The sequence below is a fragment of the Sylvia atricapilla genome, chromosome 27 (genome assembly GCF_009819655.1).
Source record: "Sylvia atricapilla isolate bSylAtr1 chromosome 27, bSylAtr1.pri, whole genome shotgun sequence".
In the NCBI taxonomy this organism is placed as follows: domain Eukaryota; kingdom Metazoa; phylum Chordata; class Aves; order Passeriformes; family Sylviidae; genus Sylvia; species Sylvia atricapilla.
In genome coordinates, this window is record NC_089166.1 from 3,352,226 (window position 1) to 3,366,845 (window position 14,620).

The 14,620-nt window shown below is 50.1% G+C and overlaps 1 protein-coding gene across 2 annotated transcripts in view; it reads right to left on the reverse strand.

Annotated features, from left to right (window-relative positions):
* The window catches only part of NSF (N-ethylmaleimide sensitive factor, vesicle fusing ATPase), a 73,806-nt gene extending 60,928 nt beyond the window's left edge, over positions 1-12,878 (reverse strand). For both annotated transcript variants that reach the window (XM_066336960.1, XM_066336961.1), the window contains exons 1-2: positions 12,829-12,878; positions 434-519 (exon numbers count right to left, since the gene is read on the reverse strand). In XM_066336960.1, the coding sequence (XP_066193057.1) occupies positions 434-519; positions 12,829-12,840 (98 nt within the window). In that variant the 5' untranslated portion in view covers positions 12,841-12,878. The remainder of the gene's footprint in view (positions 1-433; positions 520-12,828) is intronic.
* Between the last annotated feature and the right edge of the window lie 1,742 nt (positions 12,879-14,620).

The following is a 14,620-nucleotide window of genomic DNA, read 5'->3' on the forward strand; positions in this document are numbered from 1 at the left end:
TCCCATATGATGTAAAAGTGAGAAGATGCCCCACACAACACAGTGATAAAAAACAGTTTTGAAATAGTTCAAATATTCTCACTATGTAACCGGAACAGCAAAAAATCACAAAAATCACAAAAAGTACTTTGTTAAAATAATTATTTTGTTAGTGAAGCAGATGCAGTTCCCAAGAAAGAAATCCTTCAGAGCATTTCCTTCATTCAGCAGTGCATTCATTCAATGCATTCAGAGCAGAGTCACCCTTCTCCCAGCATTTCCCATTTCCAGAAAGAGCCACAGTGAAAGTTCTGATCTCTACAGACACAGAAGTTTTGTTAACCAAACTGGTGTGTTCACCTTTCCAAACCTGAAATGTCATTCCCCCTGCATCCAAATTTTGAAAACCATTCCCTTTTGGTTAAAAGCTGGAAGAGCAACAGTGCACACTTACTGCCCAGACTGGAAGTCCTTCTCGTTCACCACAGCACAGTTGGTTAAGGACAGCTCATCTGTGGGACATCTCGCTGCTTGCATAGGCTACAAGAGAGGGGTGCAAAAAAGGTCAAATAAAATTTTATTTTTTCTTTACCACAAGACTTCTGCGAAACCACAATGCACAAAACAGGTCTCCTGAGTCCTGGCACATGCTCAGAGCCCACTGGTATCAACAAGCTCCTCTTCCAGGCTCCTCCAAACATTTCCACATGTCACAGGTACTTGTATCCCAACGCTCTGCACTTTGGGACTATTAGGTATGTTGTATTTTCTACCCTATCGACATAAATGCTTTTTAATTACCTGGGGAAAGCCTGCAAGGCAAACACTGTTAACTTGCAAGTGAACCCTGGTACCTGTGAAGCTTCCCCAAATGCTGCCACAAGGCAGCAGCTAAGCAGCATTCCCTGGAAGGTGTTTCTTGCCCAGTGACCAGACACTGGGATAAAACTGGAATTTCATAAAACTGGAATTTCAGCATATCCATTCTGCACAAACCCCTTCACCCACTGCAGCACTGAGAGTCCACAGGAAGGTTTAACCTCAGCCAGCTGCTACCCAACCCCACAATCCCTTTGTATCACATCTCAAAAAAACCATCACGTGAATATTTTCCACTCTATAGGAAACATCTCAGCTCTGTAACACACGGAAGAAAATTAGGTAAAATAGTTAATTCCAGCTTATCAGTATGAAAAAAATACCGCAACAAATTTTGTGGGGGAGTCCTCCCCCTCTTTTTATTCTCTAATGTCAGAGGACCAATCCTTTTTCAGGAGTATCTGTTCATTTTTGTCCTTTCCACTGTTACTCATCAAGCAGCAATTTAAAACCAAAAAAGCACCACTCCCAGCCCAAGCTGCCCATCCCCATCATGGGGCAGGATGGAGCATGGGGAGAGCACAGCACAGGGACCTCAGCCCCCTCCTACAGCCTCACCCCACCTGCTCCTGCAGAATTATACCACAAAACAATGGCTGAACAGTGGAAATTGGGATAAAAATGCCTCTGAAAGTGGAGACAGGGAGCATGTTTCTACCATTAGCTATGGACTGAAGAAATTTCATTTGAGGAAAAGCTAAACTTGCCCCCCCAAGGTGTCTTTTTGAGTATGAAAGCACAGCTACCTCTGCCAGATACAAATTTGCAGGCAGTGCAACAGAAACTATTTGACAGCATCAACCTATCCCTAAAAGTAATTCAGGATGGATTTTCTCTTAAATCCCAGCAGCAAGCACAGCAAACCCACTGATCCCAACACACACATCTGAATCATCTCCCAGCAGTTACTGCCCTGCTCAGCCTTCCTCCTCCAGCCCCTGGGGGGGATAAGAATCAGAGAAATTCCCCTCCCAGGAGGCCCACAGCCAGCCTGACCTAAAGTTCAGATCAACTTTTATGGCACAACATGATTTGTCTCAAGTACTTGCTATTCAGAAAAGGACCAACTCATTACTTCAACCAAAAATGCTCAATTGGCCTTGACATATGTGACAACCAAAAAAGATTCCATTTTCAGGCCTGAAGCAGATTTATCTACCTGAATGCTGAGTGTAATAAAAGACTCAAACGTTCTTGTAATAAAATACATGACATCAGTGGATTTATGAGACACACAACATGTCTGCTGAGGCCACTTGGCTTGGGGCACTTCACAGCAAACATTCACCATCTTATCACTTCTCCCATCTGCAGGGCACAGTTTTGTGAAGGACATGCCCTGATAAAACGCATTACAGGGGATATTTCTGGAGAAAAGTGGACACGGAGCTCCTGGATTAAACCTTTTTACAGCACTAGTCCTCAACTGCATTTTTAATCCTCAGTGACAAATTACTTCCTACACACAGCCCGGCCAAGCTGCCGCTCCCGTCTGCCCTGGGAACACAGTGCTCTAGGAAATGCAGGAATAGCAGGGGATGCATCCCAAACCCAGCAACAGCTGCAAGCTCTGCAGCAGGGGAGAGATGATGGCAGAACACCCTTGAGTGTCTGACACGTGAAATAACGTGGCTGCAGCAGCAGGACTGGCTGTGCCAACCACCCCAGAGCCCTCCTCCTCCTCCTCCTGGGCTGTCTGGCAGGAGCTCATTTCTCCCTGGCAGTGACCAACAGTCCAGGCAGCATCTCTGCTCCCAGCCCTCCACTACACACCCTCCCCAAGCTCCATGATTCTGCAGATCTTCTCAACATTATCTGTATTCTGAAAAGCTTTTAACATCACACAGCTGCAAGACAGGAGTGCCACTTCTGGGCATGGAGTTCCACAAGGGACAACTTGAGGAAATCTGGTCATGGAAGAGGTGACGATTTAAACTGGAAATCACCCAGGCAGGAAGGAGGAACACGCTGCTGTGGGGAGCTGCAAGGGCTTCCTCCTACCTGCCCTCCCTGCAGAGCTCACATCCCTGCTGCTCACAGGGACAGATCCTCGTCTCTGTCAAGCTGTCACAGCCAGGACATGGGCACAGGCTGCTCCTGAGGAAGCTTTCCTGGCATAAATGCAGCAGTCCAGGGCTGGAACACATGGCTGGCATATGCCAGTGGTGCTGCTGTCAGGAACACTTCAAGCTCTTGCATTTTGGGTTCCGGCTTCCCAGGACAGCAGCACAAGGACTCCCAGAACCTGCCCCTCTCCTCTCTGCCATCCCACACCCACTGCCAGCACTAACACACCACATCAGGGTACAGGGGCACAAAAATCCTCGTGAGTATTCCCAGGAATCGTCCAAAGTAGATTTACACAAACTAACCTTAAGCAAAGTGGCAGGTTACTGCTGGCAACCAGGCAAGACAGCTCTAACAAAGCAGAGAGCAAGCTCCTGAAGGTGACAGCAGATGCCACCTGCTGCAGTAACCCCCTGGCACTGCCAGCTGGAGGTGACCCACACCCACAACACAGACAGATCTGGCTTAAAGAAGGCAAATTAGGCTTAAATTAGGCAAAAGAATCTTCTCTGCCTCCAGGTGTTGTTCTGGTTTACGCAAAGAGGAGACTCCAAGGACAGCCCAGTCCTAAGGAGGTGACTGCACACTGCTGAAGCATTCCCAGCTACAGCATCCAGCATCAGCCAGGCAGCACCTGCCAGTAAACCCCGTGCAGAGGCCTGTTCCAGCATTCCCCCTGTTTGCCCAGAGCAAAACAAGACCATATGATGCACTGATAAATCTCACTCTGAGAGACAAAGGAAGGACCCCACCTCTGGCTTTGTGACAAAGCAGTAATGTTGCCTCAAAACCCAGCAGGCTTAATGATGCTGGCATGGTTTATTTTTACAAAGAAAAGTTGCCCTGAAGAATAAAGAGCTACATAGCAGAAATAATCACCATAACATCTGATCTTTCTGAGATTTTTTTTTTCCAAAGCTGCAAGGACTCGTTTTCCTCCACAGAAAATAAGAAACTCACATGTCCACAAAATCACAGAACAGTTGGGGTTGAAGGGCCCTCTGAAGATCATCCAGTCCAAACTCCTGCCAAAGCCTAGAAAGTGGTGCTGCTATTTGGATATTTTCACACATACACAAAACACAACTTTTGTGTTTTGTCAATTCACCTCTTGTGAATCATTAAGGCTGATGGCAGAGGAAGCTGAGGTAAAACATGTTACTCCCCACAGAGAAAACTGAGTGCTGAAGTGCACTGCTGACAACTGGTACTGAGAAGAGAGAAAACATTAAGTGCTAAGGCAGAGATGCTCCTCATCCAACACATCTGAACTCATCTCCTTTCCTAATGCTAAGCAAGAGATTATGAAACAGCCTCTAAAGTCGAGGCAGGTTTGGTTCTGTGCCTCATTCTCACATGGTTTGCACAAGACAAATATTGTCCAAGTATTGTATGTTTAAAATCCTCCTTTGTGTACAACAGACACAGACACACGTCCCATGTGTATGCAGGTGCACAGAGATGGAATTTCTGGCACAGAGGTGCTGGCAGAGGAGTGTTAGGAAACGTGACAACTCTGGGTACCAGACATTTCCATTTCCCCAGCAGAGCCCACTGCCAGCTGCACTGAGATGAGAATCCCTGCCCCAAAAAGCACCCAAACTTTCCTGTCACAGCTGTTGGGCACCAAAGCCTCTCTGAGCCCAGAGCCCCATCACCCAAAGAGGGGAGAGAACCACCTGTGCAGGGGTAATTCCTGAGAAACAGCTCAGTCCACACTCCCCAGAGCCCGAGCAGAGGTGCCTCTGTGGGCTGCATGGAACCACGACTCCAAACCAAACACTCACCAACACGAGTCTGCCAATAAAGTGAAGTTTGAATGCTGACAGGAAGAATTATGATGTCAAAGGAGCTCTGAAGATAAACAGGGAACTGACATGATGAATCACAGATCCTACACATTATCCGGGAGTGTGCTCCTGACAGAAAACACACACACAAAGCTCTGCCTTTATCTCTAGATGCAAGGGACACCAGGACCCGAGGTGGACATCACACCTCTGGCTGCACACAGGGGACAACCAGCAGCTCCAGCAGGAGGATGAGCTGCAGAGCTGGCTCAGCACCAAGCCAGTCCCAGCACAGGGAAGGCCAAGGGCTGTGCCTGCACTCTACACCTGTAACACACCACGGAGCTGAGCAACAACTCAACACTGAAGGACACAAGAAAAGGGCATCCAACAGCAGAGCTCCTGGCTGACAGGTAAGAGTGGATTCCTGACCTGGAGGGGAAGCTGGCTCTGTGACGGGGAAAACAGTAAAGTCAAAACCAAGGTTCCTCTAAAGAACAATTCTGTAATATTCATAAAAGAGATGACAACATGCTGTCACCATCAGGGACCAGACTCAGGAATACAAGTTGTCCTAAATGCAGTGGTTCTAAGTAATTTTAAAAATTAACTAAGGAAGTTTAGTAGCTTGGAGAGGGTTTTTCTAGACATCTGGACAAAAAGATTATTGAATAAAGTTTCCATATTTCCACAGCCACAAGAGGAGATCAACCTACAAGGAACTTTTTGGACCAGCAGGCCTGGCCAGACAGGCCTTTCCAGACCTGCAGTGGCTGTGCTGGCAGGATAAGCTGCTGTCCCTGGAACACACAGCCCTGACTCCCTGCTCAGGCCTGGCCATTCCACCGGCTCCACATGACCTCTATCTGTCTGCTGGGAGCTTTTATTCTCTTCAGAAAGGAGCTGCATTCTCTCTCAACAACAAACTCAAAAGTACCTGTTTTCTTCTCCTAATAAAGAGGAACGCATTGGGAAGCTAAAATCTCAGAACTGATATTCACCTTTTTGACAAAGTCAGGGAACACAGAGAGCCACCACCAAGGCAGCCTCAGCACAGAGTCCAGAGAAGCCTGGGTGAGATGGATCAGAGCACAGAGAAGCCTGGATGCGATGGATCCCTCCTTCCCACACCCTCCAGCCACTCCCACGCTGTGAATCACCTCCCGTGATGGTGCTGTGCCAGGCCACCCCTGCACCGAAGAAACCCAAACAGCTCGGAGCAGGAGAGAGGGAAGAGCTCCCCGCAGCACCTCCTGCATCACCCAGGGCTGGAAATGAACCGGGCAATGTTGTCCCTGCACTGTCTGCCCGTGGCAGCAGTAATGTCCCTGCCCGGGCAAGAGCTCCCCCCAGCACATTCGGGCAGCAGGAGACACCAGACACTCCTCACAGGGCACTCCCTATCAAACACTCAACACATTTCCCAGTTTCTCTCTCTGAGAGCAGCCCTGAATCCGGAAATTACTGCCCATCCTGGCACACCAGAGCCACTCCATCAGGGCAGAAGGGCCTCCCCCACAAGTAAAGGACAAGGACACCGGGTTTTACTGCTGCTTCCCTCTGTCTGCGAAGTTCAGCCGAGCTCAGATCCGCAGGGCGGCTCCGGCACTCCAGCGCTGTTTACCTGCAGGTACCGAGGTGCTCACAGCTCTGGGAATGCGGCTCTGCCACTGCCAGTGTTGGCCAACATCACCAGAAAGACAAGTTACAGTCCCTAGAAAAGAGTTCCAAGGGTCTGTCTGACCCAAGGGAGCAGAAGAAACACAAGTGCTAAAGGAGAGCTGCTCCAAGCACAGCATTTACACTTTACACTCTGCCCAAAGATCAGCTTCCTCCCAACATGGGCAGTAAATGATTTTAGAAATACACCTGAACCTGAGCTGCTGTGCCACAGAAGCAGAGAGCTGCTCTCTGACAGCTCAGCAGGAACAGCAGCTCCACCTGCCTATTAAGCAATAATGACCCAGGATATGTGCATTTTAATTAACACACCCATTTTTTTGAGCAAATGTTGCCTCACGTTCCTTTCTCAAGCCAGGATGATCAACAATTTAATTACAGGGAATTGTTGCTGGTTGCATTGCATCTAAACATCTTTAAAAAATGCCAAAGGAATGAACTACCACCCCACCAGAGTAAGTTGTGGGCTTGGGATGCAGGTCACAGGATTTTGTCACATGAGCAGTGAGGACACCTCATGGATGCAAATTTCATCCCATTAATTTAGAAAAGTTACCTGATGGCAACAGGGACAATGTGAATATATCTTAATATTAAAAATACCCCCACTGGAATTTGCCCTGTGAAAGGCTAGGATGCTGCTGTCCCTGAGGATTTAGAGCTCAGCCCAGCAGTGACACAGGGCAGCACTTGGCACTGAACTTCCCACGACTCTGATGTACCAAACACCACCCAGTCACCAGCAGTTTAAGATGCAGCAGCTTGCAAATATTGCTCTATTTTTACAGAAAAAGCACATGACACAACTCCAGGGCATCAATTACTCCAGATCTTTTGATAGAAGGTCATTGCTTTATTGCGTCCCAGGAGAGCGGAGAAACGTGTTAAATCTTTTCATACCTCAAACCTTTGACCTCCCTGAGGGCAGGATCTGCCTGCACAGGCAGGAGCAGAGCAGCAGGGCAGCAGTGCCTGAGGAAGTGCATTCCCAGCCTTGGTTTGTGAGCAGCAGCACAATCAGCTGCCTCAGACACAGTCCCAGGCCACTGCGCAGGAAGATCTTCCATTAATTTTAGCCACTGGGTTTCTTGGTTGGGTTTTTCTGTTCACAGACCTTCCCCAACACAGCTCTCCAACTCCTGGGGGTCTGAAAACCTTCTGGAGATGGTCAATATGGGTGTTTGATCACAAAACTCTGGTCCCTGCCCAACAACCTCCCTGACGTGAGGCAGCATCCTAAACACATCGTGCAGAGCCCCCAGGCTGAACCTCACCCTTCCCAAAGCCACTCCACTCCCAAGGTCTCTGTCCCACTGCTCAGGGGTGTCACTGCACCAGCTCTCATCCCCTCCTGCACTTGTGAGGGCTCCTGAACATTTCCACCAACCCTGGATCAAAAAAAAAGATCACTCCATGACATGGGGACCTACATTTTAGTTGTTTCCATGTTAAAAAAAAAAAAGGAATCAGTGGTAATTTCATTGTACTGAAACTACATCCTGCCTGAGGGGTAATTCAGCAAAATGGAAGTGCCACTACTTTCTAGGGACTGCTGTTCTGTGGACTAAAGCAGATTTGATTTTATGCCAGAACTTCTTGCATATTCAGTCAGGGTTTATCCTGAGCCTCAGGGTCTTCTCCTGAATGACCTCTGTGGTCTGAGGCACAGAATCCAGAACAGGAGAGGAAAAGAGAAGATCTTGCTGTGCTCTGGGGAAAAAAAAATTAAAAGTAATACTTAAGAAATTCACACTTTAAATGATCCTCAAAAGGATTCTCCGACTTTTTAAAAATACATTTTCCTACTAAAATTATTACCAAAATTTAATTCTTCTGGGAGGTCAATGTCATAGAACAGGTGTGACACACCAGCGCCCCAAAAACTGGAGATGGAGAGGCAGCACTGACATCTCCCTTTGGCAGTGACTTTTTAAGCACAAGCTTAGGACACACTAAGTATCTGCAACACTGAGCCAAGCAATAAATTAATCAAAGATGAAAGGGCCAGATATCCCACACAAACCAACATTCACACAGTCGTCAGAATTTTATTCTAAATAATTCTAGAGTTTTTAACAAATTATGTGCCTTTATTTTCAATAATTCAGCAAGGCAGAGGTCCTGAAAGCAGGCCACAAGTTGATAGGTGATGATTTCACAAGACAGTAATGAAGCTGCAGAAGTGATCACAGAAACAGAGATTCATATAGAGTTTTCTCCCATTTCCCTGAAACATTGCTAAAACCCCATTTTTTCATATTACACCCAGGAAATACTAAAAAAACCTAAGTGACGATAGCAGGAACAGCACCAGGCTGCAAGAAGGAACTAAGTTGATTCATAAACGTTTCTTTAGTTGCCTGACAACGCCTGCATCCCTGAAGGCTGGTTCCATATGTTACCAGAAATCACCTTACAGCTTTTACCCAGAAAGATAAAGTCCAGCCCCCATTATTTCAAAGTCCCTACCAAACCACCCAACCTAAAACCACATTGTCTAGATTTTTAGGTATTTTTAAATAATTCACACAAATAATAAGCCAAATGTTATTAATTGTCTAGTGCTGTTTCAGGTATATTATATGGATTAAATGTAAAGAAGGAATTGCTCCCTGGCAGGGTGGGCAGGGCTGGCACAGGGTGCCCAGAGCAGCTGTGGCTGCCCCTGGATCCCTGGATGTGCCCAAGGCCAGGTTGGATGGGGTTTGGAGCACCCTGGGACAGTGGAAGGTCCCTGCCTGTGGCAGGGGTGGCACTGGGTGGGTTTAAGGTCCCTTCCAACCCAAACCGTTCTGGGATTCTGTGCTGGCTGCAGGAAGCACAAGAGAGCAGGGTCAGGCCAGCAATGCCTCTGGCAGCACAGAACACCAAGATGCCAGCAGGGCCCCGTGCTCAGTCTCAGGCTCTCGAGAGGAGTGACAGCCCCACTCTGCAGGGTCAGACACCATCCAGTACCTGAGTGACCCAAAACCATTTCCAGCCCAACACAAAGGGAATCTCTTCTGAGGAGCCAACAGGGCAGAGTCTGCTCCCACTGGGCTAAAGGCAACAGTGCCCCGAAGGAGCCCCAAACAGCAGAGGAACAAAAATCAGTGTGTCACACCAGGGACACCCCCTAAAACAGACATTATTTCTAACCATGAGCTGTTACACAAGTTCAGCCATCACCAAACTCATGTTCCTTAAAGAAAACCACACCACTGTGTCTGCTGAGAGCCTCACCAACACCCACACGAGCACCCTGCACACACAGGGGACGTGCAGCTCTGCTGCCAGAGGAGCCAGCAGCACTGACCTGCTCCCTGCCCCACCCCAGCCCCATGGAGCTCTCCAGCCTGTGCACACACAGGCAGAAATGCAGCTTGTGCTGCATCCACAGCTTGACCTCACTGGAACGAGACACAGAAATCATCTGGCCTTTCTAGATCTCTTTGGGAACTAATTCCTGATATAGCTCAAATCAATTAGGTACAGACAGCATCAGTGAACTTCCAGGGGTCCACTTGGTACAAGAGGTCCATAACCAGCTCCAGACACAGCAGCTTCCCACCATTCCCTCTCCTGCAGATGCCTCACTGCTCTGCCTGCGTGCCTAATGATCCCCATGCAGAGATACAGAATAAATTATTACAGAAACAGCCATTATTTCTAATCATCATAAACTGTTTTTCCTGTAAACTTCAATCACTGCTAATCACCATCTCTTCCTTGCCATGGAGAGACCCAGTGCAATTAGGGGAGCAGAGTAACACACCTGAAACAGCATCACACAATTAATCAGATTTGGCTTCCCATTCACCTGAATTATTCAAAATGTTACTAGAAGTTTAAATATTTTGTCTCTCTCGTACATCAGGACAGCCATTCATTTCTCCCTGTGAGAATGTACATGCACAAATCAAATCACACGAGTCCAATAAATGAGAATAAGCCCTAAATGGCTTTGCAGAACAGATTTGCAGGGCAGGAGGAGTCACTGAAACTCCTCTTCCCACCCTGCAGGTTGAAGCACCTGTTAAAAAAGCTGACAACAGAGCAGCACCTGTGTTCCAGCAGCAGCCTCACCTGCTGTGCCTGGAGATCTCACACACCTCCATCCTCCCACCAGCCCTTCCGTGTTTACCCGGCACAGCTCCGGTGTCACAGCCCGAGGGCGCTGCTGCTGGCCCACGGGCGGCTGGAAGGAGCACACAGCTCCCTTGGTGGCTCACAGGGAAAGCAACCCAAGGAGCAGACCCAGCTTGGAGAGTGAGATGGAACACTCAGCTCAAGGACTCTCTTCGCAGCATTAAATAAGCTGGTAATTCTGCAACAACTGCATTTGCAGGCAAATCATGAAAACACTGTATCCTAAGAAGCTCCCTGATAACCCAAGGAGAGCATCACCCATCCAACTGCCAGATTAGGAGGCAACTAAGCATCAATCTTTCCTTAAAATTCACATAAATCCCTCTATCCTTCACCAGCCTTCCAAGCTGGTCAAATAAAGACACATTTTCTCAGGTTTTTAGTAGCAGAAAAGCTCAAAGCAGAAGAATAAAGTTGAGGTTGATCCTTCTCCTTCCTCCCCACGTCCCCAGTCACCAATGCCAGCACTCAGAGCATGCACCAGGGTGTTCCCTGAGGACACGGCTGGGAGGGCTCAGAGGAGCAGGGGCAAGGCAGGACCACTGCAGCCGGGCTGCTTTAGGCACAGGGAGCCTCAGAACCACGACCAGGGTGGGTAAAAGAACCTTACCCCTGACCAGAGCACTGGGCTCCTGTTCAGGACAAAAGCTGAAAAAAAGCCAGTCAAGGCTCACAGATTTCCCTGGGTTGGTGCAAAGGGTGAGATGAAGAAAAAAAAAGGTGCAAGGAAGAAGGTGAGACCAAGAATCTGGAGCAGAGACAGAGAAAAAGCTCTAAACAAGAGACAGACCACAAAACCTGGGGGTTTTCTCAATTACTCAGCACATTTCAGGGGTGGCACTGGAGTACCTGTGATGCACAGCACGTCACGGGGCCAGATTTCTCACCCCTGCTCTGCACCACAGCACTGCACCAGCTGCCCTCCATCCAGCAGCCCAGCACAATGCAAAAAACACTCAGAAAACCAACTCCCCAGCATTTCAGCCACTGAATTACTTGGCCTAGAGACAAGATTCCAGCACTAATGAAAAATATGACTTTCCCAGGCTGATACCCAGCAAAGCATGACTGAGCTCTTGGCAAAGAGCAGAGCAATCCAAACACATCCTGCAGCACCTGGACACCCAAAAAAGAGGGGATTTCACAGATGAGGCTGCTCCTTCATATTTTAAAGCCTTTCTGGTCATTTACTGAGGTGATCTATCACTAATAAGGGATTTTTTTGTTTTTTAAATTAATACAGAATAAAACCACCACACAACTCTCAAGGTGTTTCCACTCAACAAGAGATGGACCCATATTACAAAACAGCACCTGGCTGGATCCCACAGGAGAAAATCTCCCACAGCACCAAGGGATCACCAGGGCCTCACATCCCCTTTAGGGGACCCTAAAATCTTGCTGCACACCCCATGGAGACAGATGCCCCTCAGGAAATGCCAAAATTCTGCCCCCCATCCCTGAGCACCAAGGGACCACCCCCTGCCACAGCATCCCTAAAGGTCCCTGCCCACAGGGAGAGGGGTCACCAGAGGTTCACAGCACCCCGGGGCACCCCAAATCCTGCCAGCAGCACCGAGACACCTCTGGGCTCCACTGCCCCGTCAGCAGACCCCACAGCCCTGCCCCACACCACAGGCAGAGGCAGCAGCCCACCTCCTCAGGGAACCCCAGACACTCATCCCACAGCATCAAAGGGTCACCACAGCCTCCGAGCACGCACAGGAAACCCCAAAAATCCATCCCTGCGCCCCAAAAGGCCACTGCAACCTCACGGCACCCTTAGGGAACCCTAAATCCCGCTTCACACCCACATGGAGGGGGGTCAGCCTGGACTCACGGTGCTCCTGGGGGAACCTGTCCCATAGCCCACATTGCCAAGGGGCCAGCCGGGTCTCACAGCACCCCCGGAGGACCCTAAGATCCTGCCCCACAGCAAGACGGGTCACCCTTGCCCCGGCTCCTGAAGGAACCCCAGTCCTGTCCCACATGCCACATCACCAAGAGGCCACCTCAGCCTCTCGAGACCGCCGGGGAACACCGGGAGAAGGGTCACCCCCAGCCCCCCACAGCACTGCGGGGTCTCCACACCCTCACAGGACCGTCAGGAACCCCCACAGCGCTGGGGGTGAGGGGGTCACCACAACCTCACAGCACTGCCGGGGGACCCCCCCCAGGGCTGAACGGCCTCCTGGCAGCGGGGCTGCGAGAAGCTCCCGAAGCCGCGGTGGCACAGCGAGGAGCGGGAGCGGAGGAGGGAGCAGGGGATGGGCGATAGCGGCCGGTCCGTGTCCCCCCCACTTACCCGCCCCGCCATGTTGCCGCAGCGCCGACCGACAGACCCTCCCCGCGGCCGCCAGGGGGCGGCGCAGCGCAGGCGCCGCCGCGCGCCGGGGCGGGGTCTCGGGGGCGGGGCGGCCCCGCCCCCTGCGCGGATCAGGCTTTCCATTGGTTTTTCCGCCCGCCGCTCAAGGCACTGACGGCGCGTCACGGAACGACACGCCCATTGCCCGGCGGTGAGGGGCGGGGCGTTCTGCTGTCAGTCATCGGGAGGACTGCGGCGATTGGTCTGGGGCGGAGTGGGCGGGACCTAGGGTTCAGGACGGTCCCGGTCTGCCCGGGGCCCCTCTGCGGGTGCGGAGCGCGGGATCGGGGAGGGAACGGCGGGGCGACAGGGCGGGAGCGCGATGGCAACCCGCCGAGGGCCCGGCTGGTCCCGGCTGGTCCCGGCTGGTCCCGGCTGGTCCCGGTCCCTATCCTGCAGTGCAGAGGGATCGGCCGAGCGCCGTGGTGTCAGAGTGAGCGGGACTGGGCCACCGGGCAACCCCCGCTTTAATTCTTTAAATTATTTAATTCTGGTTTAAAGTCGTTTTGATTAGCCATTAATAATGTTTATAGTAATTGTTCATCATTTTAGTAACATTAATATATTAAGGATGCTGTTTACATTATCTATTGTATAGCATATTGTATGTTATTAATATAGGAAGTTATCTTTTTATATATAATAAAACATAATAATACTAATTTAATACATTTTTTAAATCATGTTTTATAAAAATTAAATTCTGTTTTTATTTAATTTTTAATCTGGCTTTGATTCTGGTTTTGCTCCAAAGAGGCAGCTGTTGTAAACCGGGCATCGCTGTCTCCTTCGATGACATCTAATGGCTTCACTGTTTCCCTGACGGGCCTGCCCATGGGGCAGCAGCCGGCTGACACTGATTGTTTGTCTTTGTGAGAACCACCGCAGGTGTGTGTGAGCCGGACCGGCGGCACCGGGGGCTCCGAGCTGTCACCGAGCCCCTCGCGGTGTCACATTCGGCCGTGGCTCGTTCCTGGGCTCAGGGCTCCCCCAGCCCAGTGCCCCGCTCACGGTGTCTGCTCCTGCACAGCCGGGTCCTGTCGGAGCACCGAGAGCCTCCAGCCACGCTTCGGGATGTGCATCCGTATGGCATTCACTAGAAATAGCGCTTTGCTCTGGAGAAGATCACACTGGAGGAGTGGTGCTGAGAGGTGACAATGGCTTCTTCACAGAGCTCACCCCCCTGCGTGATGTTCAGCCAGAGACTGAATCCCAGCTGTGCTCTGAGGTTTGTGTTCTGAGGGAGGTGATGGCAAACACTCCAACCCCAAAGCTCAGTGGTGTCTGCAAAGCCAACCCAAACATCCTGGGAGCTTTAACACATTAGCAACCTGTTCCAGCAGCTTTCTGCGTGGGCTTTGACAGCATAATAAAATCCTGATACTGACTGTGACTGCCTTGAACAGGTCAGTGTTCCAGTCAGCTGGAACACAGAGAGGAATGCCAGGTCCATGGAAAACTGGCACTGAGGTGACTTTACCACACTGGCCACAGTGGTCAGTGCCCCAGACTGTGGATGTACCTCAGTGCACAGCACTGGCCACAGGAGAAGAGGAAAGGGGGTCAGTGCCTAAACCTGCTGTAGGCAGATCCCAGCAGTGCAAGGATTCACTCTCCTGCAGTGAGACCCTCCTGCCCCTGCCTGCTGCTGAGCAATTTCACTGTCCCTCGACAGAAATCACTGTGCCAGCAAAGCAGCTCTGGAAAGTGGTTGTTAAATATTGCAAATGCT